The sequence below is a fragment of the Folsomia candida genome, unplaced genomic scaffold (assembly GCF_002217175.1).
Source record: "Folsomia candida strain VU population unplaced genomic scaffold, ASM221717v1 Fcan01_Sc012, whole genome shotgun sequence".
Classification (NCBI taxonomy): Eukaryota; Metazoa; Arthropoda; class Collembola; order Entomobryomorpha; family Isotomidae; genus Folsomia; species Folsomia candida.
The window spans coordinates 780,205-803,621 of record NW_019091204.1 but is presented as its reverse complement, the minus strand read 5'-3'; the positions used below and the strand labels follow the sequence as shown (position 1 = coordinate 803,621).

Below are 23,417 nucleotides of genomic sequence, written 5' to 3'. Positions count from 1 at the left end.
CTATTGCTACTGGCAGTAAAGATAGGTTGACAAATTTAAGCTCGTCTCTTGCTATTACATAAATTTTTTTAAACTTTGAGTAACGAAGTAAATAACTTAGACAGCATGTAATTTGGTCAGAGTCCATATTATATAAGTGAAACGATGTAATGGGAGTCAATTTCAAGGGTTGATTGAAATTGACCAACAACTATACAGGTGACGGCCTCCGTGAGGCTTTTTGCAAATTTGAGGGAAATTTGAACGCTGCCGTGTCGCTCTGGTACTAAGCCGTATGCGGTGGGGCTTGGATTAATACTAAAGCATACCAAAAAGTTCCCATTAGCGTAATCTGTTCGGCTTAATCCGTGGTCGGCACCGAGTGTTCCGACAGCTGATTGTAAAGTATTAAATCCCATCAAGTAGAGTTTTTTATCAAAGTCAAAATTCAAGCTCTGGTAAACTTGGGCGTCTCCGTCTACTTTGACTTGAAGTTCAGAAATACCGAATGGGTCAAAATTGAAGCACGATTTGTTTTGAGTTCCTAGCGCTGCCTGAGTGCTCACAAAAGAAACAAGTAGATATTCTGGGAGTAGGTTTCTATAGAGAACTTCTCACAGTGTGGAGCTAGTGCCAACAGCTAGATTGAAAGTACGAATTTCAAATTGTTTTAGCGGATACTGGAATTTACGGTTACTTGACAGGAGTTTATGATGGTAGGCAATCACTGAGGGATGAACAACGTGTCTACGGACATATAGAACACACTCAGAGATGGACAACTTATATTTTGTGGTCGTCACGGAGGTGTCGAGACAAAATTCAGACGCGCTTCTCCGAAGTAATATCTTGGTATTGATTTGGGGTGGGAAATATTTTGGCGTTTCAAAGATACTTTCGCTAAGTCGACCAAGAATTTCAAAGGGAGCCGACGCAGTCGAGAATGCAGCCCTGGTCGTGAAAACAGAGTTGTCAGTGTCAAAGGTGTTTGCTTTGGTATCGGGATACCAAAACTCAGAAGTTGCGATAGTATCTTTGTAGCCCTTGTCTCTTGTTAATAATTTAAGAATGTGCGAACGGTAGGGCAGTAGAGTCGCGGTTTTTGACACCAAGCAGCCGTCAATTTCGATGCCAGAAAAAATTGAACTGAGTAAATCAAAGCTTCCGGCGACAACATCAGTGGCGGTCAACGTTGCGCCGGTTGAACTAACTATTTTTAACTTTAAATAAACAAATGAGTCGTTAAACTGTACATAGTGAATCGAGGAACTAGGGACGACGAAGGAAATTGGGGTAGTGTCGTCCGAAATTTGATTGATGGGGTAGTAGCAGCTATATTCAGATTGGAGAGAAGATATGTCGGTTGGATAATTTTCGCCGAGATCCAAACTAGATCTCATTGTCGATTTTGCGTTTTCCATTTTTGCGTTTGCGTTTCTTATGTCTTCTCTTGCCAAAGGTTGGTTTACGTCTGCCGCCTATTCGTTTAATTTTTGTGGATTTATGCTTCTTTTTTCCTCTTCCACTAATCTTTCTTCGTTTTCCAGGTTTAGTGTTTGCTCGAATTGGTACGTCATAGTCTCCAGGTTGAAAATTTAGTCCTCCTCGGCCGGCCCGACTGCGTACACTTTACTTTTCTCATATTGTTTTTTTGAAATGGAGTTTAATCATTGAAGGTCTTAGAGAAGGCGGGAGTGGTTCGAGATTTCTGTCTACAATTTGTATGTGGATCCATTCAACTTGTTGCCTCTTTGGAGTCAGATAGGTAACTGGATCGAATACTCTATAGACACGCTGTCTTGTTGGATCGCGATTGAGCACGGCTATGGCGGGGACCAATTTTCCTCCAACAAGCTGAGGTTGAACAATATCGCACAATATGTATACAAAACTGTTATCGTCTCTATCTGGACAAATAATATCTGCGGAAGGCGTCCCCGGTGAAAAGTTTTGAATGGGAATTACAATGTTGGTGGATTTTACAAAAACAAAATCTTTCTCCAGGCCAAATAACAAATTGATTTCCTCGGACAACTTTAATTTTATGTCGCCTTCGTAGAACGTGACGTCCAGAAATATTGAGTCGTTCACTTGTTCATGTACAAATCCAATTTTGACCTTGGTGGGAGTTATTGCATTTATAATTGCTGATAACAACTCGTCAAAGTCTTTGTCTGTTGTCGGGGCAGTTACAACAGCATTTTGTTCCCAGCGATTTTCGGTTATTATCAGCTTCAGAGGAACCCCTGGGTCTACATAGCATCCCTCCATTCGAACTGGTTTGCCAGTATAGGTCCCAGTTGGGAAATCTGTCGTATCAAAGCCAATGCATTTTGCGAATTCTTGTGGGAGTCTGATAAACCTATCAGGTATGTTTTGTTTGATTTTTATATGAAAAGTTTCTTGATCAGTAAATGCCATTTCTAGAAGGAACTTGATTCCCAGCCGTATGTTTAGCTCGTTTATCAATTCGATCAGTTTTATAATATTTAAAATTTTGTCACTTTCATAATTCAATGTCTCGATCAACAAAATTCGATAAACTGTTATGTCCTGGGTGCCAAAGCCGGTAGTGAGGGCAAGTTTGGGCTTTTTTGCCTCGACAGGTTTAGGATCGTAGGCTGGACAATCGAAAAATATCTCGGATAGGCCAAATTGAATTAACCCAGTTCTAAATTCTATCAGTCCGTTTATTAAGTTTCTAAAATCTGTCGAGGTGTTGCCTGGGAACCAGAAGCACTGTTCGTCTGAGATGATTGTGACAGAAAAACTGTCTGGCAGATGATCGACTGATTCCATCTATTATTCTACACTTTTTATCAAAATTCATTGTTAACACGGTTTCTTGTGTAATGACCTCAAATTTTGCCGAAGTAGCCCCCCTAATAAAATTTGAGCGTCTCTGCCCCCCAAATCTTCTGATATTGCAATAGTTGAACTTTTCACGATGCCTAAGCTACATAAATTGCAAGTTATAGTATACGGATAGAGATCTAATCTTTTTGACATATGATGATGATGGGTGACCTTGTCAGAAGGTCCTTTAAATTGCGCCCAACAAATCTCACAACGTTCTGCTTTTGCCAACTTTTCAGCTAGTTCATCACTTTTCTCATAGGGAATAAAAGTATTTTGTACCTTTTCGTGTAGTTCATTTACTTTTGTGATGAACGTAGAAACAGTCTTCGAGCGCGTACTCCGAAGTATGAAATCTTTCAAACTTCAATTTATTGTCATAGTCAGCATTGCCATATAATATGAATGAATCGATTGATTCCCAAATTCTGATGTGTACACAAGTTCTCGGGTATTTTGAGTTGGTTCTGAAATAGTTTTTCGTTCCAACAATCTAAAAAAAATTCTATACATATGAGGCAAGTATGCCTTTAAATTTTTGAAAACGTAAAATTTTTCCCTGGGAAACGTCATTACAGGATTTATGCTTTTCAAACATGTCTTTTTGTGCTTGTCAGAACCCATGGTCATTCTATAAAAACAGAATGGGCAAATTTCACAACGCTTATATCTACATTTTGCACTCAAGCATCCTATGTCAGAAATTAAACAATAATGGTGGTTATTTCCCTCCGAAAGTAACAAAAGTTGAATAATTTGGCTCCCCTCCTTATTATTGCTTATATATACGGGACAAATCTGCTTCTTTTTATATTCAAATAAATTGATAGAAATGCTTGGATTTATCAATTCAAACTTAGGAAAATCCTGAGCTGCCACCTCGTTCTCGAACCCCAGAAAATTAATTTGATTTGATTTCATTACGTGGTTGAGAAATTTCAAATAAGTTTTCGGATTTTCGTACATGCGAAGAAGTCTTTTGCGATGATTAAATGTTAAATCCTCCCATTTAAAATCATATTGTAGGAATTCTGGGAGTTTAATTTTATCTTTGAAGACCGCTAATAAAATACAAAACATGAAACACCGTGTCTCAGTCTTAATTGAAATTATTCCCTTGCGCTTTAGTTCTTTCGGAAGCGGAACGTACGAGCCCCCAAATCGTTGCAAGTCTGGTTTATAAGGTAGCATTCTAAGCTCCATAGAATGTATCGTTTTAAGTCTAAAACCCCTTCCGTTGGCTTCATATAAGCTAAGGCTTAATTCTAAATAATGCCTTGCTTCTCGTAGCTTATCCTGAATGAACGACTTGTGCAGGTATAAAATATATGGCCCTATAAATTTACGCTCGAGAAGAGTTTTGTCGCTAACTTTTTCTAACGTAGTGTAAAACGAAATTGAAACATTCAGACCAACGTGTTTATCTATTTGATTCTCTAACAGTGCATGCAAATCTGTGTCTGCACTTTTAAAAGCGTCAGTGAATGTTTCAATCGTGTCAGCTATTTCTGCCAAATATGTTACAGCTGTTTGGTCATGCGCCATCTTTGTAATCTTGAATGCACCAACGTCGACAGTCTGAATCTCACCGTTTGTTAAATTTGATGGGCCTGCTCCTACCTGAATTGGACACTTGTGCTTACCGATTTCAAATCTAGTCCCACAGCGACTACAATTATGCAGACATAAGTGTCGCTGCACTTCAGAATAAAGGTAAAATTTTTTTCCCTTGCATCCCTTATAGCCACAGATATATCTTCTAAGCACAGGCCTCTTTCTATTTTTTGGATCGCTGGATAACCAAATCTCAGTTCTTATCTCCCTAGGCATATTAATTCGTGAAGATGGTCCCACAATTCAATTGGTACAATTCCAGTTAACTTTGAAACTATTTTTAACCACCTAGTATAAACTATATTTCCACAGGACTTGCAAAGCGTGTTTAAAAATTCACACCTTTCGTTGTGAGTGCGGAAAGGAAATTTGGGGGTAAATTTTCGATCACACATTGGGCAAGTAGACTTCATTTTTAAAACATTATTCCGACAGTTCCACGAATTTTATCCACACAGTCGGAACATAATGGGTAGTTGATAAAATAAAAAATCCTCTCGTGTAACTTCTTTTGGCGTGTTTATCAATTTTCAGTACAGATAACTGGAATGGCCAAATTTTTTGCTAAATTTTTTTTTCAAAAGGTTTCTCAATCATTGAAATTAACTGAGCTAAATATGGCGTGCTCATATTAACGAAACAGTGAATACAGCTATTGCAACGATAGGTAAATTTGTCAAACTTTGCCTTTACGACAAACATGACAAATTGTCACGCCACAATTCAAACAGTGGTACTCTTGGTGATTTGACACGGACATATTACTGGGGCTAAGTTTTTTCTATACCAGAGACCCGTCGGTGAGTAGCTAATTATTTGAGAATTAGCAATTGCTGAAATCTCCTGACGGGTCAACGAGGAATAATCTTGGGTTAAATACTTTTTAATCATCTGACATACATACCAACGATTGGGAAATAAATAATCTAAACTAGCTTGCTCACTAGCTACTAACTGAATTCCTGGCTTTGATAGGGTCAACAAATTTTTCTAAAAACTATATAACCTACAGTCGTAACATATACCTAGAACTATGTCGTCGCAAAAACCACAATGAATTGCATCCCCACACTGATAACATACGCAAACGCTTATTGTCATATTAAATTTTACAACTGCATTTTTTGGGCATACAATTATCTCGATACCACGAGCCAAACCCAGAAAAACTGATTAAAAACGAATGGGCAATAGATAGAATTTCAGATTTTGCTAAAGTATAATAACTCTCAGTTAGATACTTTAAAACTACTGGACATTCGTACTATTTGAATGGATAGTTTTCTGATAAGCTAGCTCGTCTACCTGCTTCTAACTTTATATCTATCTTGGAGTGTCTTAACAGGGCTTTATAAAAAATGTCAGACGCGCAGTCGTAACAATATTCTTGGTTTTTATTGCAACACAAATCTGCTGCACATGAACTACACGACATTTTCAACTAAACTCAAATCGATTTCCTGAATCATTTTATCTCCTAAATCATCAAATTCTTCTTCCAAAGCTTTGAGCTTTGATTGAAATTCCTTAAAACCTCTATAAAACGATTGATTCGTAAATCTGTCGTAACTAATTGGTCCTATAAACATTAAATGTTTCAGAGATCTAACTCTAGTAATTGCAACGAGTGAATAAGGCAAAAAGTGTTCTTCTTCAGATAAAAATATTGTGGCCAGATCTAAAGTGGAACCTTGAGACAGGTGGCAAGTTAGCCCACTACAGTTTTGCAATGGAAAGCGGCGTACAGAAACGCGTCTATTGGCGTATTCAACGTAGACTGATTCAGAGATTGGAAATATTGGAACGGACTGCTCTTCTACGACGTCTCCAGTGTAATTGTCAAACCGACAAAAAATACAGATTGGGAAATCTATATTTGGAGTATGGTTAGCCTTGTACAAAACGTCAACCACTGTTCCAATACTTCCGGATACTAGGTTGTGTTTAACCAATAAATTTGCAGTCAGCCTAACTCTACAATTTTTTGCGATATATAATGGTTCCTCTACTAGCATTGGCGACTTGGGTCGCTGTGAGACAGGGATTCTAATTATTGGCTCTGGTTGGGCCTCGAGTTGTTTCAAATTAAATTCTGCAGCCTGCTTTCGAAGAGGAAATATGTGCACCGAGTGCTGCGCAAATTTTTCAATTTCCTCAGTTGATAAATTACTAATATGCCTAGTTGCTAAAATGTTGTAGCTTTCAAGTGTGAGCTTCTTTAACCTGATTTCCTCAATTATTGTTTGGAATTCTAAGTCATCTTGTTGCCTAATATTATCTTTTAATCTAAACTGATCAAAGGATTTGAAGATTCTACAACCTTCACTACTAAATGGATCTGTGGGGTTGTCGATCAAACTAATTCCCAAAGAATGGAATTGCCAAGCGTCACCACATGCAAATACGGACAAGCCCCCAAATAGTTTATCATTACCTAACAATATTTGCAAACGTTGATTTATAAAATTAAATGTAACTGCATCTACACATAATATCTCATCTATTAAAAGAAATCGTAAACCAGCAACTCGTTCCTTTAGTTGCTTTGAAACGGGAGAATGTAGCAAGCGTTCTAGATTATATGCTTTAAAAGGAAGTGAGAAAAAAGAAGCTATGGTTTGACCTTGACAGTTCGCAGCAACAATCCCGGTGGATGCCACAACTTGGTATTTAACACTTTTTCTTTCTAAATAGTCACACACACTACGGAGAACCAGGCTCTTTCCCGTTCCAGGGTTTCCTTGGACTGTTAACAGCAGTTGCTTATCGTCCTTTATCGATTGTTTCACTTTCCCTACAATCTCTTCTTGCCCCGGCGTCAGGGTAACCCTAGACTGGAAAAGCTGGGGTGTCTTGATAACTTATTGTTTCCAAATTTGAGAAATAAACTCACTATATTCTTTGTCACTTTTTGTAAAACGCTGTCGAACATTTAGGTTATACATTTGAGGCTTGAAAGGCACTGCCTGTGCTGTGCTTCGTGCTTTTATTCGAAAACCAGGAATTTTCTAAAATTCTCATTCCTCTACCAAATTCCGCAATGTGTGCATCACCACGACCAAATTCCGGAATGCATAGAGGAATTTCCAACCTGTGTATATAATGGACAACGGGCGTCAGTCGTCCAGCACTCAGCTACAGCAGCTCAGTACAGCCTTAATACACACACTTAAAAATACTTGAAAGAAACATGTCTAAGCGACCAGCGTCTGCAAAAGATAGTTTACTGGCCAAGAAGGCTCAGTGTTTGATTGACGACGACGTTTTAGATCTATCTCCAGATATTAATAGCGATTTGAGCGAATTTTTACACAGCCTGCTAAATACGGACGACCCTGAACCAGTAACAACTCTTAATCCAGGTTTCTTCGAAGACCCTAAAGCGGTCCATGTGAGAGATATTAGCATACGTACACAGTTCGACGAGGATTTGTGCGTACATTTTGTACATTTGGAGAAAAGGATACTCGCAAAACGAACGGGTATCGTATTTGCCAAAACGCAAATGAAAGTAAGCATTTTTGAACATTTTGATTTGTTAAAGTTTTAGCTCTATACTTTTCATTTTTTGAACCAGATGACCGCACCTGAGATGAGCGAAATTTGCAAGGCACTCACTACCCTGATTGATGAGATTAAACATACCCCTTCAGGAAAACCACTCAAGCGATTTGAAGGGAATCCACTGGCAGAACCGATTTGACAAGTTTTTTGACCCCAGTCTATGCATTTCACTCAGTGAAGGGTAAGCGAAGCAACTTTATATAGAAAGTATTTATAAATTACAAAAGGGCTTACTTTTTTCTAGAAAACTGTTGGTTCGTCCATTTCTTTCACCTAGGAGTGTCTGGAACCTAAAGGTATTTCAACCCATTGGTAACTTTCCACGGGGAAAGTTGTTAACTTTAGGTATAGGCGAGGCGCTTGACCTGGTGAGCCATTTTTAGATTTCAAAATGTTCAGTTTGAAATTATCATTTTTAAGTGTGCACTACTTTTTAGGTTTCTGTAATGGAGAATCTCATACTCCAAATTGATTTGTTTGAATGCGAAAGGATCCTCGACTTGGATGCTGTTGAAGTTTTAAATTGAGTTTTGCAATTTTTTGCATTTTTATTTTTTGCACATTTGTTGGTTTTAACAAGTCTCTGTTGTTTACCGATCTCTTTTAACTCAATTTTAATTTGTTTCACAATAAACTTTTTTATAAGTTGAAATCCCAGCTCTGCTGGTTAGTGGCACATTTTGGCACTATACATACTACTCACATACAAATACTGGCGTACACTCACATACTACATCAGCGTGCATACTTATATATGTAGAGTCTCGTTTGTTACCTCATTCTCTCTCCCTCACAACCACGCTTTCCATCTGGTTAAATTTTCTGCAAATTCTCTACTAAACGAAGAATTTGAATCTTGCATATGTGCATACTTGGTTTTTGTGAAGAATTCAATTCTTCACCTCTGGCTGCATTCTCCACCCTCCATTTTTCAAAACAAGAATTTAAGCATCATATCACGGTATATGCAAACATAAGTGCTTTTTTACTTACACTCCACTATTCGCACGAAACTTGATGTAATGTAGGTAATTAATTAATATAACGACTAAAAATTTGACAATTTGTCGTTTTTTCAATTTTCTGATTTGTTTGTGTTGTTTGTTATAGGCAATGATCGGCTGACTGTGCTGTCTGCGCGTTCTCACCACCAGCGGCGGAACTCACTCAACATGTTGGAGCCTCCGTCTGTGGCGAGATGGCGGGGGGAGCGCTAAAGAGAGATTACGCTGCACACATCCCAGTATTTTACGTACGTACGTAAAATCAACGTTTGGGTTGGGGCATGCAAATTATTGCAAATTTTATTTTAATGCCAAAAAATTATTATATTTCTTGGTACACTATAAGCAGTATGCAATTATTAGTAAAAATGCGAAATAGTAAAAATGGCTGGACGACCCCCGGGAAAGTGAGATGGAAGCTTTTCTGATGGGTGAGATGGAAGCGTTTTTGTCTGTTGGTTCTCCTGTCACCAGTGGAGAGCTAAAGAGTACCAAATTTCGTGCTTACGATTATGATAAGCACTTCCAAAGTGCAAAATATGTAGTGAAACTATGATATGCAATGTTCCAATATGAAATTGAGATATGCAAAATATTCATGCAGGGCCTCTAATATACAGCATGAATGGCGCCTGAAATGATGAAAATAATTTTTTTGGTTTCATATTTAGAGGAATTTTATTTCAAAAGTGAAAATTTAAAAAATTTTGTCATGGAATGAAATGGGGGCAAAATGAGATATATTTAGCCTGTTCGTGCGATTTTGTTTGGAGGGGAGCCGGCGCACAGGAAGCGCTGAATTGCCGCACGCAAACGCTCGATGACCCCATCTTTCTCGGTGAGCTGATCCTAAAATTTAAAAAAATGTTTTGAAATTCTGGTTGTCATAAATTTTCATAACTACAAATTTCTTCAAACTACAAACTTACCTCTAGTTGGGTGATCTTCACTTTGAGGGATGAAATCTCGTCCACATTCTTGGACAAAGTGACCACCATGTCAATCAAGGCCTTCTGTGCATTACACAGAGGCAGAGTGACAGACCTGGGGTCACCAGTTAGGTCAATGGCTGAAGAAAACAGTGGTGTCGCCAAAGAATCCCCAAAGGGGGCCTGGCGAGAGGTCGACGGGACCGGGCCGGGGGGAGTTGCAACTGGAGGGGGACTTGGCTGGGGCCTTTGCTCGGCCAAGTCCAGCAAGTCATAAATTGACATAAGGTCTAAAGCTTGCGAGTTCTCCATGGTGATGATCAAATGATGGAGGTCAAATGAAGACTGACGAACAGTGAGGAGACGAGGAGAAGGGGTTTCGAAATTCCAGTAGCCCGTTTAGAATTTTTGCAACATTCCACCCGGCGAAAAGAATTTTGCCACTAAAGGCACCTGGTATTAAAAACCAATCCCCCCTAGTCGCAGACCAGATCGCAGTCGCAGATCCAAGATGGGTGTAGAATTCTTCTCTGGTACTCGACCCCACGTATTCCCTCTTGAAACTCAAGTCATAATTCCCTACAGCAATTATACGTGGATTATTGTGGGGTTTATCCCTCAGACAAAATCATTCATTGGTTATTCTCCGCTCTATATAGTAAAATTGGGAATTCCATATTTCGAAAAAATTATAAGTGTTGTTCCAGAAAGTGACTTAATTCTCGAAATTGACGCTACCGAGTTAAGGCTAAACCAGCCATTCCTTTTAATTGATAATATTGTGAATCAATATTTGTACGAAGGGAGATATATAACTCCACTCGGGGAATACATTTATTACGACCAGATTACTGTTCGTCTTAACCAGATTCGAAAAGACCTGAGCGAGAGTGGTGAAGAAATAAATTATTTCAACGTTGGTGAAAATGAATTTGAAGATATAAGCGAATATTCAAGTGCAGAAAGCGACATCGAACCTGAAGAAAGATACAGTGATGACACAGGGTACGACAGTCTGTCCGATCTTGTGACAGAAAGTGATGACGAATATGTGGACTTTGGGATAGACGTGAATGATTCAGAGAGTGATACCGACTCCAATTTTAGCACGGAGACTCTTCCAGCACCAGCGAGGCGACACAGAGTCTAGGGTAATTAATTTTAATTTACTGTTTACTTTAAATTTATTCCTACTTCAATTCTTAATCATACTTCCATCTCACAGCATCTCATTTGCCAAAATGCAAATTTTAATTTTTGCATTGATTTTAGGGACGGCTTGTGGGTGTAACTTAGAGTGGGGTGCCAGCATTGCATTACTTCCGGCTGCATTTATGCAACCCAATTCGACAGTGATAACATTTGCCTGTCAAAGTCAAAATTAAAACAATTTCAAATTCAGCGAGTAGTCAGATCAACCTCACAATGCCAGAGTGAGTTGCTCATGACATACATACATACAATAATAATAATATTTATTTTTTAGATGTTGCCCAACCCACCACGACCGCGAGCCCCACCTTTCCCACCACGACCACAGGTCCACCGGCCAAGACCACCGAGGCGACAACGACGAATACCACTCCGCGACATCATACAAATTTCGTCTACTATCCGACCACTGCGGCCCCCACGGTCCCAACAGTTCAGGAGAAACTTCCCCCAACCGGGCTGCCCCCACCAGATTATCACCACCACCAGCATTCGTCGACTGAGGTCGTTCGTGGGGGCGCCACCAATGTCCCTCCCACCCTACCCTTTGAGCATGGAATGGAGCGACCCAGTCCAGCTACGGCCCCGCCGTCCTTGCCCTCGGAAGCGCCGGCGCCCTACAACCAGAAGGCTGTCGTCCATGAAAAGGTCAAAGAAGCGTCCCCTGATAAAACGACGACCAAGAACAGTGCAAATCATGACAACGATCTGGTAAGCTGCGCTGAATCAACAGCAAACAAAATTAGACGTTCATTTTGTCGGATCGCAATTTTGTCACGAAAGCTACCTTCATTTAGTAGGTTCAAAAATATGACCAACATTATGGCTACAAAGCAGCAACATTGTGAATACATTATTGCTAAATACAAAATGTGCAAAATCAAAAAAAATTAATATGATTTCTGTATGTATCATGCCTTTGGTAAATATTTTTGTGCTGAAATAAATTTTGTAAACATTGTAAATATATTTCAAGCATGCATTTATTATATTTCAAATCAAAGAATCAAAGAAACGACTCGAACTCCACTTCATCATCCAAACGTATCTCTTCATACGAACTGGTTGTCTCAATCTGCCTCCTTCTCTTCCTCAAAAATATTCCTGCTACGAGTAGCAGCAGGAGAAGCATAACTCCAACACCTGGAACAAAGTACAAAAATGATTCCCTTATGCCACACATGAAATTTGTTGAGGTCATTGTCACTCATTTAAAAACAAAAACTCATTTATATGCACACTTACATAGGAACAAAGGCCAGAGATGCTCCCCTCCTTCCTGATTAGCAGGTCTTTCGGGACACATGGCCACCGTGTCTACAATCTGTTCAATCCACACACTCGTTGGCAATATGTCAACGCAGGAATTTGTATGATTTTCAAAAATAATCCAGTATTTTTTATGCTCAATTTCAAGACAACTCTGGCACGACATGGCGAACAAATGACTCACATCACGTCCGTAAGATCCGTTATGTTAAGTTAACATAAACAAAAGTCTCACATTACAGATGCTTGTAAATCTTATTCCAGAAATGCTCAAAGAGCGACCAACATGACATATGCTAACCCATCACAGAACACACGATGTACGTACCCACCATCCTCACACAACTCAGCGTCAGCAGCTGACCCGGGTTTTCATTCTCACTCGCTCGCTCTCACTCTCTCGCTTCCCTTCCACCGCCACCACCAACAACCGGTTTCCACACTCTCTCGCTCCTTCTCTCCCTTCCACCACCACCACCAACAACCGGTTTCCACACTCTCTCGCTCCTTCTCTCCCTTCCACCACCACCACCAACAACCGGTTTCCACACTCTCTCGCTCCTTCTCTCCCTTCCACCACCACCACCACCAACAACAACTCACGCATCCTCCCATCCCTCCGCTCCGCCACAACTTATCAAACCACTTATCAAACCACTCCCACAGTCGCTGTAACCTTTGACATGTCAAAGGAAAAGCGGCAAATAATTGCATATAGATACCTACTGACATTTTTCAACGCGACGATTTCCTACAAGACGTCGGAAGACTGCCGGCTCTCAAATCGCTCGTAATTGGAACGATACTTTGGAAATCGAGATCTGTCGAGGAAATTTTAGAAATTATGATTGAAAAGAGGATGATTTGGGGGAACATTACGCATTTGGCACTTTTCGAGATACGTAATCCCACACTTTTGGAGGGATTGAAGACAGCATTTCCGAATTTGAAGGTCTTCGAGGTTTACACGTGTGGTGAAGAGGACTCTCGTGAAGAGATGAGTGGGATGGAGTTGGGCGTCGTGCTCAAAGCTTGCGGTGGGGGTTTGGGGGCCCTGAAACATTTGTATATTGAAGTGCCATCTTATCCAAGAGAAATTCAGGTTATCATTCATGCTCTGTTGGAAGTAAAGGAGATGCTTAAAGGTAAATGATAGGTTTTAATGTTGATGAAAATTTCTGTGAATATATTTCCTGGCTTGATTATTTCAATGGGCCTTTCTAAAATTCCAAATTGATTTTTAAGTACATATTTCCATGTGACCTTTTTTAGGACTGAAAACTTTGATGATTTCGACCTACCGTGACAATGGGTTGACTTGCAATTTAACCGAAAACGAGCTGGATCTGTTTAAGGAATTGCTTGTCGCGATGGATGGAATGGATGTGGTCACAATTTACAACCTTCATGTAAGTTGGTCCAGATATTTATTTATGTAAATGCTATAATGCAAACCGATTTAGTTAATAGTATATTTACTGATTTTAACTATGCATTGTTTTCAGTTTCGCAAAGAATCTCGGAGAAATATACTAGATTTTATGGAATCGAGCAAAATGTACGTGACAAAGTTTAAAATGTTTCAACATGGACTGGCCCTATCAATTTGATTTAATAGAAAAACTCGACCTTTTTTTTAAATATACCTACTTTAACAAGTTCTACATACGTCACTCACTCGGGCAGGTTTCTAATTATAAGTTCGGATCATTAATTGAATAAATATGCAAGTGAAAAATATTTAATTACGATAACATTTCAACTTTGTTACAAATATGTATAATACATAATTTGCATAAATAGGGTACATATATACAGGGGTTCAGAGCCGTACCGTGAAATTACCGGGCCTGGTATGTTTTCGGGCAGCGGGCCCTTTCATGAGTTCAATATCTATATTATAATTTCGAAAAGTCCGTCCTGTGAAATTTTCCGTGACATTCCAGCATTCTGATTAGCTGCCCGCTTTCCGTATTAGCCAGTCACAGTACAGATATGATTTACGTAACCTCTGTTACAATAATTGTTACAACTTCTGTTACAACAATTGTTACAACTTCTCTTACAACATTTGGTACAACATTTGTTACAACATTTGGAAGGGAGAGGACCATTTCGTTCCAGAAGTGGGAAACTAGTCGACAACTTTTTAACGGGGTGGAGTCTTGTTTTAAAATTTGCGTTAAAATCTGGAAAAGGAAAATTTTGTGTCAGTTTTTTGTTTCTTTGTTTACTATGAGTTTTAATAGTTCTTAAATTATTTGGCGTACGATTGGATTATTTAATGCGACCTCTTGCACACTTCTTTCCCCTCGAGGTTCCATTGTTAAGCAGAGTTTGGAGTTTGTTGGAGAGCCGATTGACAAAAATTTTTACCTGTTGAAGTGGAAATAAGCATCGGAACAGACCACTAGAATTTGAAATGAAGTATTTTAAACTTTGTAATGACACCAATTTTTTGGTGAAGGAATTACCCTGGAGGGAGTTATGGATCCAAACATCAAATTAGTGGCGAATGTCGATCCTAAATCAAAATATTCTGGAATGCTCGTTAATTAAAAATAAAATAAAATAAAATAATGTTATTTTATTAGAGCTGTTCAACTCTAATTTCAATGACAAATTACCAGTTTTCGATGTAACCTTTTCTACCTTTAAATAGTCAGCTTGATTTTAATTTATTTAAATAACGGTAAATCAAGATGCAAAAACTCTGCGTACATAAAAATTCGGAAGTAATTTAATGTCTCTCCAAAACAATGGGAATTACCCTCCAAATATTTAAGAAGTAGCCTAAATGGAAAGCAACCTCTAAATGCTCTAAATTTTCTCTCCAGTTAAATGGAACGAGCCTCTCATTTTGCATATCATAATTTTATGTTAATTTCTTATCCGTGGTTGATCTTATTACCTTTCTGACTCAACAACCTTGGAAGGTTCATTCACAACTCTGCATTCATTCACAATTTGACTGTCAATTCACATCCTCCAGTTTAAAAAAAAAACTTTAAAAAAGTGAAAAAATGGCTGACATTACTAGAACATTAAATTTTGATAATCATACATCCTCGTCCTCGTCGGACGAGGACGGCCCAGTAATAAAAAAAGCAAAAAAATAGTGTGTGGGAACATATTGCTGAGCTAAATAATATTGACGATGCAAAGCAATTCATTTTAGCGAAGGAGGAGTGGGTTTACCAAAACCAATATCAAACAAAGGACAGTACAGTTTTAAAATTTGTATGCAAGAATTGAATTTCATGTTCTTCTAAATGGGGAATTGTACTCTCATTGACCTCCACCAGTTTTAACGTAGAGAAAACAGTAACTGGACACGATCATATCCCGAAGAAAGTCAGAGCTTGGTAATTGATTAATTGTTTTACACATTTAAACTTACCGAATATAAAATAAGTTCTTGAACTAGGTTTACCACAACTATTGAAATCGGAAATCATTAAGCTGTTAGAGAATGGAACAAAGAAACCAAATGCCATTATCAACAGCCTTTCCCAGCTGTAAAACAGCTGGGAAACAGTCTTCCAAGTAGATGTCAAGTTCTAAGAGTTCGATCCGGTCGCTAAATTTTTCGCAAAATCGGGGAAGGTGGTCAGCAAAGAAATCAATGCAGGGAGACGGATCAGGATGACCACCGGGTACACACGTGGCGTAAATTCCTTTCGCTAGTCGGAAATCGGATGGGTAGAACATTGCTTCAGCATGGCATGAGTCGACCACCTGCATTGTGAGTCTCGTGTTGGGGAGGGAGAGGACCATTTCATTCCAGAAATGGGAAACGAGTCGACAAGTTTTCAACGGGGCGGAGTCCTGTTTTAGGATTTCGGTCAAAATCTGGGAAAGTGAATAAATATGCATGTCAATTTTTTAAGTTCATATAGTTTTCGAACAATTATAACAGATGGGGACCCCCTTCCCTCAAGTACAAGTTGATAGCCCTTCAGATACATATCTCTCCTAACTAACTCTACTCGTCCGCTCTCCTAACTAAGGTAGAATTTCTGATGTAAGGTGAGATTTGTAAGGCACGCACACTGGTCCGGAATACCGAATTTGTTGGCCAAAACCTATTCTCACGGATTCGAAAACAAATTACCCTCTTCTGTACCTTTGATATAGATGTTCAATTTTGGAAAGTTTCATTCGAATTGTTCAACTGGTTAGGGCGTGGCTTATACTTAAACTTGGCCTTCAACATTGGGGTAAATGGGAAAAATTTCAAGTTGAAAATCCTGTCTAGTCCTGTGCGATTTCGAGAAACTATAAATGCATTCTTAAACCCTTATATCTCATCTACAAAAATCCTTGCCCCCTTTTGCCCCTTTTGCAAATAGACAAAGATATGTGAATTTATGCAAAAGCAAATCGGCATAAGCAAAATGTCTATTTTGCTGAAATCATGACGATGGGTAAAATTTCTATGTGCTCCAAATAACATAATAAGTAATTTAGAAATTTCTCATTCACTCCCCTGGGCAAGGCAACATGGTAAAATAATCCCCCCATAAACTTATAATGAGGTACACAGGTCCTAATCACCAGGTCTGCTTGCAAAAATCTATAATTTTAGAATAACTGAATTTTTCGAGTTTTGCTTTTGGTGGTTGTCGTATGAGGTTCCAAACGTGTATAGAATATGCAACGTTCGTAGAAAGCCACGCCCTTTGGCGGGTGTGGTCAATGGCCAGTAATGGTTTATTGCGTTGAGCCATCAAGTAGGGTGTCATTTGAAAGCTCTCGACATACTCTATACTATTCCGAATAACCGTGTGATAGTGTGGGCACACCCAGCTTCGACATATGTCGCCCCGTCGGAACAAGTCTAGTGACTGGACTGGGGCCGGGGTGGCATCCATCCCGTGTCGTCCCGACAGTTTAATATCGGATAATCTTCGGGACGGGATGAGACAGCGAAATTCGGTACCGTCCCGTCTAGTGGGAAAGCCTACTTAGAAACAATTACCCTCGGATGCATATTTATCTAAGCAATTATAAGTATTGCAAACCCGATTTAAAGAGAGCTTTCGAACTACACCCAATTTGAGGGGGGGGGTCATAAGACACAGCTTGACTTGTGACCACACCTCCTGGCCTCGGGAGTAGCTGTAACTGCTTAGCATAAAATTACACTAACAAGACACATGTCAGACATGTTTTGCACGGATCTTCTTCAAACCAGCACTAAAATATCAATGAACTAAATTCAAACAAACATTGGTATGACACTTCTGCAGAATTCGCGAAATGGCGAAGATTTTAAGTTGGCAAAGACGCGTATTTTCACCATGCGAAACTAAACGGAGTTCAACTCTCCACTATTTAATATTTAAAATGGATTCAACTAACTTATTATACGTGGAAATTATTTTCAAAATTGGTTCAGAATAACGGATTCGATGTTTTTATTTCTTTCGAGCTTCGTGTCTTTAAAGATTTTGATGGCAAAAATCTTTGAAGACGTGTGATAATTCCGTTATCACAAATAGGAAACTTGGTATATTTTTTATAGTGAAATAAGTTTAAAAATAAAAATATGCAATGTGAATTTAAAGGGAAATCGAATCAACTATTTTTATCCAACTGTTCCATCCAAATTCCACTGATAACAACTTTTTCTTTTTAATATTAAAAAGGGTTAAAAAATTATGTAAAAGCCAAGAATAACATATCTAATGAGAACTGGGTCCCAAATTAATAAATTCAATTATGTGAGGAAGGTGAAAACCGATGACCTGGCGAAGAAAAGCGCAGGACATAATCGGAACTCGGATAGGTGAAATTCGTATAGTTTCGCATGGTGAAAATATGCGTTTTCGCCAACTTAGAACCTTCGCTATACTAACTACAGATATTGTTTGTTTTTAGTTCCTTGATATTTTAGTGCTAGTTTTAAAAAAATTCATGCGAAACATGTCTGACATGTGCATTGTGAATAGGAATTGAGAGGAGCTTTGCTAAGACACCCCGCATGATGGGAATAGTTATAAGCATAGGGCGGATATGTATGTACTTAAATTCCTCAAAATATGTATGTAATATGTACATACTTAAAAATCTCGAAAATATGCGCATAAAAAATGTTTTTGAAATGAAATTTCCTGCTTTGTATGTATTTCATATTTGAGAAGATTAAAATTAAAATTAAACTAAATTCACTTACGTGAGTTATGTCAGAATTACATTTAAATCTTTATTTAATGACGAATAATGCGAGACCAGTTCCAATTTGATTCTTTAGTGTAATTTTTGGCTTGAAAAATGCGAAAAATTGGATTTGCACATCGTTCATGCGAATTGACATCCAATTATCATGACAAAAGTAATTTTGAGAAATTCTTAATTTCTTAATGAAGAAAAATAGTTTTGCATAAAAAAACTCGAAATATATATTAAAATATTTAAATTTAGAAAAAATTTGGAATATGTAGGAAAATATGCATATTTGTAAAAAAACTTCAAAATATGTATGACAATATATATATGTGCGAAAACCCTAAAAGATGTAAAATGTGTAAAGCTATGTTAGAATTTTTGGGTTCATACTTACAAGGGAACATACCGAGGTGTCCAACGAGTTAAGGGTCGACACCTATACCAAAATGACCACAATACATGACTTGTTCAACAAACTGAACTAATTTCCATGTAAAAGTAACTTTTCGTCACGTTGTGACGATATTTGTGACGAACGCATGACTGTCGGGTTGCCAGCGGGAGAGGTCGGCCGCTGAACGATCAGGTCGAACAGAGAAGCGTCGTCGTCTTCAGAGATTTCAAATTTCAAATAACTTACACATTTCCAATTTTTTCAAAATTTCATAATTGTTTCAAAATTTCAAAATTTCGAAACTTTTTAAAAATTTCAATTTTTTTTAGAAATTTCGAAATTTCATCAAAATTTCAAAAAGTTTTTCAAAATTTCAAAATATTTTCAAAATATCTTCAAACTTAAAAAATGTTTTCAAAATTAAAAAAATGTTTTCAAAATTTCTTAAAAATTTCAAAATTGTTTCAAAATTTGCAAAAATTTGAAATCTCTGAAGACGACGCTTCTCTGTGGTCGACCTGATCGTTCAGCGGCCGACCTTTCCCTCTCTGGCAACCCGATGGTCATGCGCTCTTCACAAATATCGTCACAACTTGACGAAAAGTGAATTTTACACGGAAATTCCTTCAGTTTGTTTAATAAGTCATGTGTTGTGGTCATTTTGGTATAGGTGTCGACCCTTAACTCGTTGGACACCTCGGTATGTTCCCTTGTTAGATGGGATGTTAGTAGACGAAGTTTAGGCACGATCTGGTTTAGTATGAAAAAGTTATACGTACTTAATAAAGAAATACACATAAAGAAAGACACATACAAAAAAATACATAAACATAGAAAAATACATAAAGAAATACTTATCCGCCCTCTGGTCATAAGACACGTTTTGACCTCTGACCACACCCCCTGACCTCGGGAGTGGCTGTACCTGCTTTGCCCAAAATTACACTAAATAGGAATTGAGAAGAGCTTTTCAACGACACCCCACATGATGCGAGTAGTTATAAAATACATTTTGATCTTTGACCACACCCCCCAGGGGGTGTGTCAGGCATTACTGGACATACCCAAAACCACACTTGACAATCATACGCCGAGTCCCGTTAACAGAATTACGAAAGCTTCGTTGGGTTTAAAGTTATGGGTTTTGAATATAGCAATCCGGACCAGTGTGGCACGGTGAGATTTTTGGGGATATTAGCAACTTATTGAGGCAATCTGAGAAAAATCTAAAATACCCCAAAAAATTCCCGCTTTGTGGGGGAGTGATACAGAAATGTGCAAAATTGACCTTTGCTTCCTCTGTGACCTTAATATGCATCTGACGGTCAAATAAACCGTCGTAAACGCACATAAGGAAGTAGCTTCAGACTCACTTCAACCCAACCACTTCCACAACATCGCGAGAACACTTAATTTCACTGCATTTCATCTATAGATTCAATTTTGTTTAAATCTCATTTTGCCCCGAACACGCCCCTTGACGCCCAGGGGGTGTGGCACAACTCGGGATCACTTCATTTCACTCTATTTCATCCATAGATTCAATTGTAGTAAAAATCTCATTTTGCTCCGACCTCATCCCCTGGAGCCAGTGGGGATGGTCAGATAAATGTTGATAAGATCCTCCCCCTGGAATCATATGTATAATGTCGAAAATCGATTATCCGTTCTCCTGTTATCCTGCTTACAGACAGACAGATATATGGACAGACGGACAGACAGACAGACGGACAAACAGACAGACGTACAAAGTCTTCGCATAAAGTAGCTTAAGCAACTTAATAATTTTTATATTCCTTTAGTATGAAAAATCCGACATTCCTCATCGGAAGGGGTCCTTATGTTAAAATTATACAATTTCCTTCTAATAGTTTCAAAATTATTTGGCTTACAAGTGGATTACTGAGGGCGACCTCCTCCACACTTCTTTCCCTCCGAGACTCCATTATTCACCAGAAATAGTTGGACGGACAATGGACCAATATTTAAGACCTGTTAAGTAACAATAACACAATTGAGTAACAATAATCAAAACCGTATTTTCGATGGGACACAAAAAAACTGATTTTGTAAAAACACCCCCTATTCCCCGGAGGGGTTGAAAGTCGCAAAAACCGAAAGTCGGGCATCGGATTTCTCAAAAACGGACAAAGCTACCAAAGATTCGTAATTTTTTCACCTACAACCATTTTTTGAAATTCGAAAAATGAAACAAAACAAAAATACTCAAAAATTTTAATTTTTAGCGATTTAATAAAAATTTGTGGTGGATACTAAATATTTAGTACTAGCCACTAAATTTAGAATTTGCAAGGGCTATATTTTAAAATATGTGAGGATTAAACCAATTTTATGCAAAGAATTACCACAGGCGTTGACTTGGATCCAAATGATCCAAATGCTGAATATTTTGAAATTCTTATTAATTAAAAGTTGTATAACTTTGTAATTACGAGCCTGTTTCCAATTATCAGTGTTCTATAACCACTTATGTAAATATGTATGTACCTTTCCTTGGACGCCGATTGATACTCAGGTTTATTTTATTTAAATAGAGCAAATCTTATATGAACCCGATCACTAGGAAATTCGGCCTCAGAATGGTCAAAACTGATTTTTTGAAATCTTAAGTTCTTGTAAGATATTGTAAACACTACTGACGTTAGGGATCCGCGAAGAAAGGAGACCTTAATACAATACCCACTTCGCATTTAGTCTTTTTCGCCGCGCCCGTCATTAATGCTTTTCCGGAAGACTTTGCAACTTCATTGTTAATTTTCTCCCTACGTAACCAAAATTTTCTTTAAGTATCGACTGTTTCACAAAGCTGGGGGTATGCCTTCTTACATATAGCCCAAATTTTTTTAATTGAGCGAAGATAATGGATGTATGTGGGATTTTCATTTTTCAGCATCAAAATGATTTTTTTCTCGATTTTTTCCATGATAGTTCTTGCATTGTGGATTGGTCCAAGGTCGGACCAAAAAATTACATTTTATATTTTATTGTACTCCGTGATCAACGGAATCCGAGGGCATATAACAATTTTCTGAAAATCAACCTGTGCGTCCTCACGGCCCTTTAGAACTTAGGGGTCCGAAACATACCAAAATTGATTCAACGCCTGCCAAAGCTGAGATTTTTTGAGAAATGTAGAAAAACATTTTAATTTATCTTCGGTTTTCAGTTAAGAGATTTATTTACCATCAAAAATTGCCTTCCCGTAGTTTTTCTCCTGTTTTTAAGGACGTACGACTCATCGCTAAAGACCAAATTTTTTGGTGAAATTTTGTGATACGGCTTGGGAGGTCTTGCGTTTACCATTTTTCTTGACCTTCCGTATATATTGGTGCAGATTTTTTTGCATATACTTGACCCACATTTTATGGGCTTTAATATGATACAAGTAGTTTGAATTGATGTTTGACTTCGTGGCTGCATTAGGCACGGACGTCGAGCGACATTTTCTAAAAATAAATTCTATCGTTTTTAACTTTCCAGGGGTCATTATGATGGTTTTTTCTCATGGTGCATATTTGAGGTTGAAATTTTCGGATTCTCCATACTTTTTTATGTATGTCTTAATTTTTGCACGCCCACCCCCTTCTCCTTTGAAGTGCGGTCAAGTCTTCTTCAAGTCGTTGTCACTCAAATTTTGGTACTTACAAAAACTCGTTTCCCAAGTTCTTTACTTTGAAGTAGCATAGCAAATTTGTTTTTCATTGAAACTTTATGAAATTTTTAGGATGAATAGTCAGATATATTTAGCATATTCTGCACGAATTTTAGATTTCTAAACCTATTTTTGACGACACAGCTATTAAACTCCCTAGTGATCGGGTTCATATAAGATTTGCTCTAACTGCAAATAAAGATGTACAATTTTTGTTTAAATAAGAATAGTTCGCAGTATTTGAGAGCAAGGGACACGTTGACTAAATCAAAAATCCTGGGGAAGATTTGTATTCAGTTTACGCAAAGGCACATGGGGGCCTGCAGAAAGTGCGTGGTTATAGTTTAAGCAGGGTGCATCGGTATCACGCTCAAGATTCTTGTGCACTCAAACTCCGCCCTGGCTCAGTTTATCTATACAGGGCGTCCCAATTTTTGCTTCTAAACTTCTTCCACATGTAAATAGCACAAAATTGAGCTAAAAAAGTTGAAATTCAAAATTTAAGGGTTTGGTGACCTTAAAAATGTATTTCTATTAAATTTTTATCGCCATGACCTTTTTTCGACGCCACATGACCTGAGTGGCTAAAATTGCACGATCGACTTAAAATTCAAAATTTTATGGAAATAAATTTTTAAGGTCATAAAACAATTAAAATCTGAATTTCAAGTCGATCGCGCAATTTTATGCTGTTTACATGTGGAAACAGTTTAGCAGCAAAAATTGGGACGCCCTATACAGATAAACTGAGC

The 23,417-nt window shown here is 38.1% G+C and overlaps 1 protein-coding gene and 1 long non-coding RNA gene across 2 annotated transcripts; one reads left to right on the top strand and one right to left on the bottom strand.

Annotated features, from left to right (window-relative positions):
• Window positions 1-5,873: 5,873 nt before the first annotated feature.
• LOC110855467 (ATP-dependent DNA helicase pif1) lies at window positions 5,874-6,939 on the bottom strand. Its single transcript, XM_022103875.1, has 2 exons — window positions 6,936-6,939; window positions 5,874-6,883 (listed from the first exon to the last, which is right to left on the bottom strand). The coding sequence occupies exons 1-2, from the start codon at window positions 6,937-6,939 to the stop codon at window positions 5,874-5,876; spliced, it is 1,014 nt and encodes a 337-aa protein (XP_021959567.1).
• Window positions 6,940-7,638: 699 nt separating this feature from the next.
• On the top strand, window positions 7,639-8,571 carry LOC118437258. Its single transcript, XR_004835981.1, has 4 exons — window positions 7,639-7,960; window positions 8,027-8,194; window positions 8,258-8,381; window positions 8,451-8,571. It is a non-coding gene; the product is annotated as an uncharacterized LOC118437258 (long non-coding RNA).
• The last annotated feature ends 14,846 nt before the right edge of the window (window positions 8,572-23,417 follow it).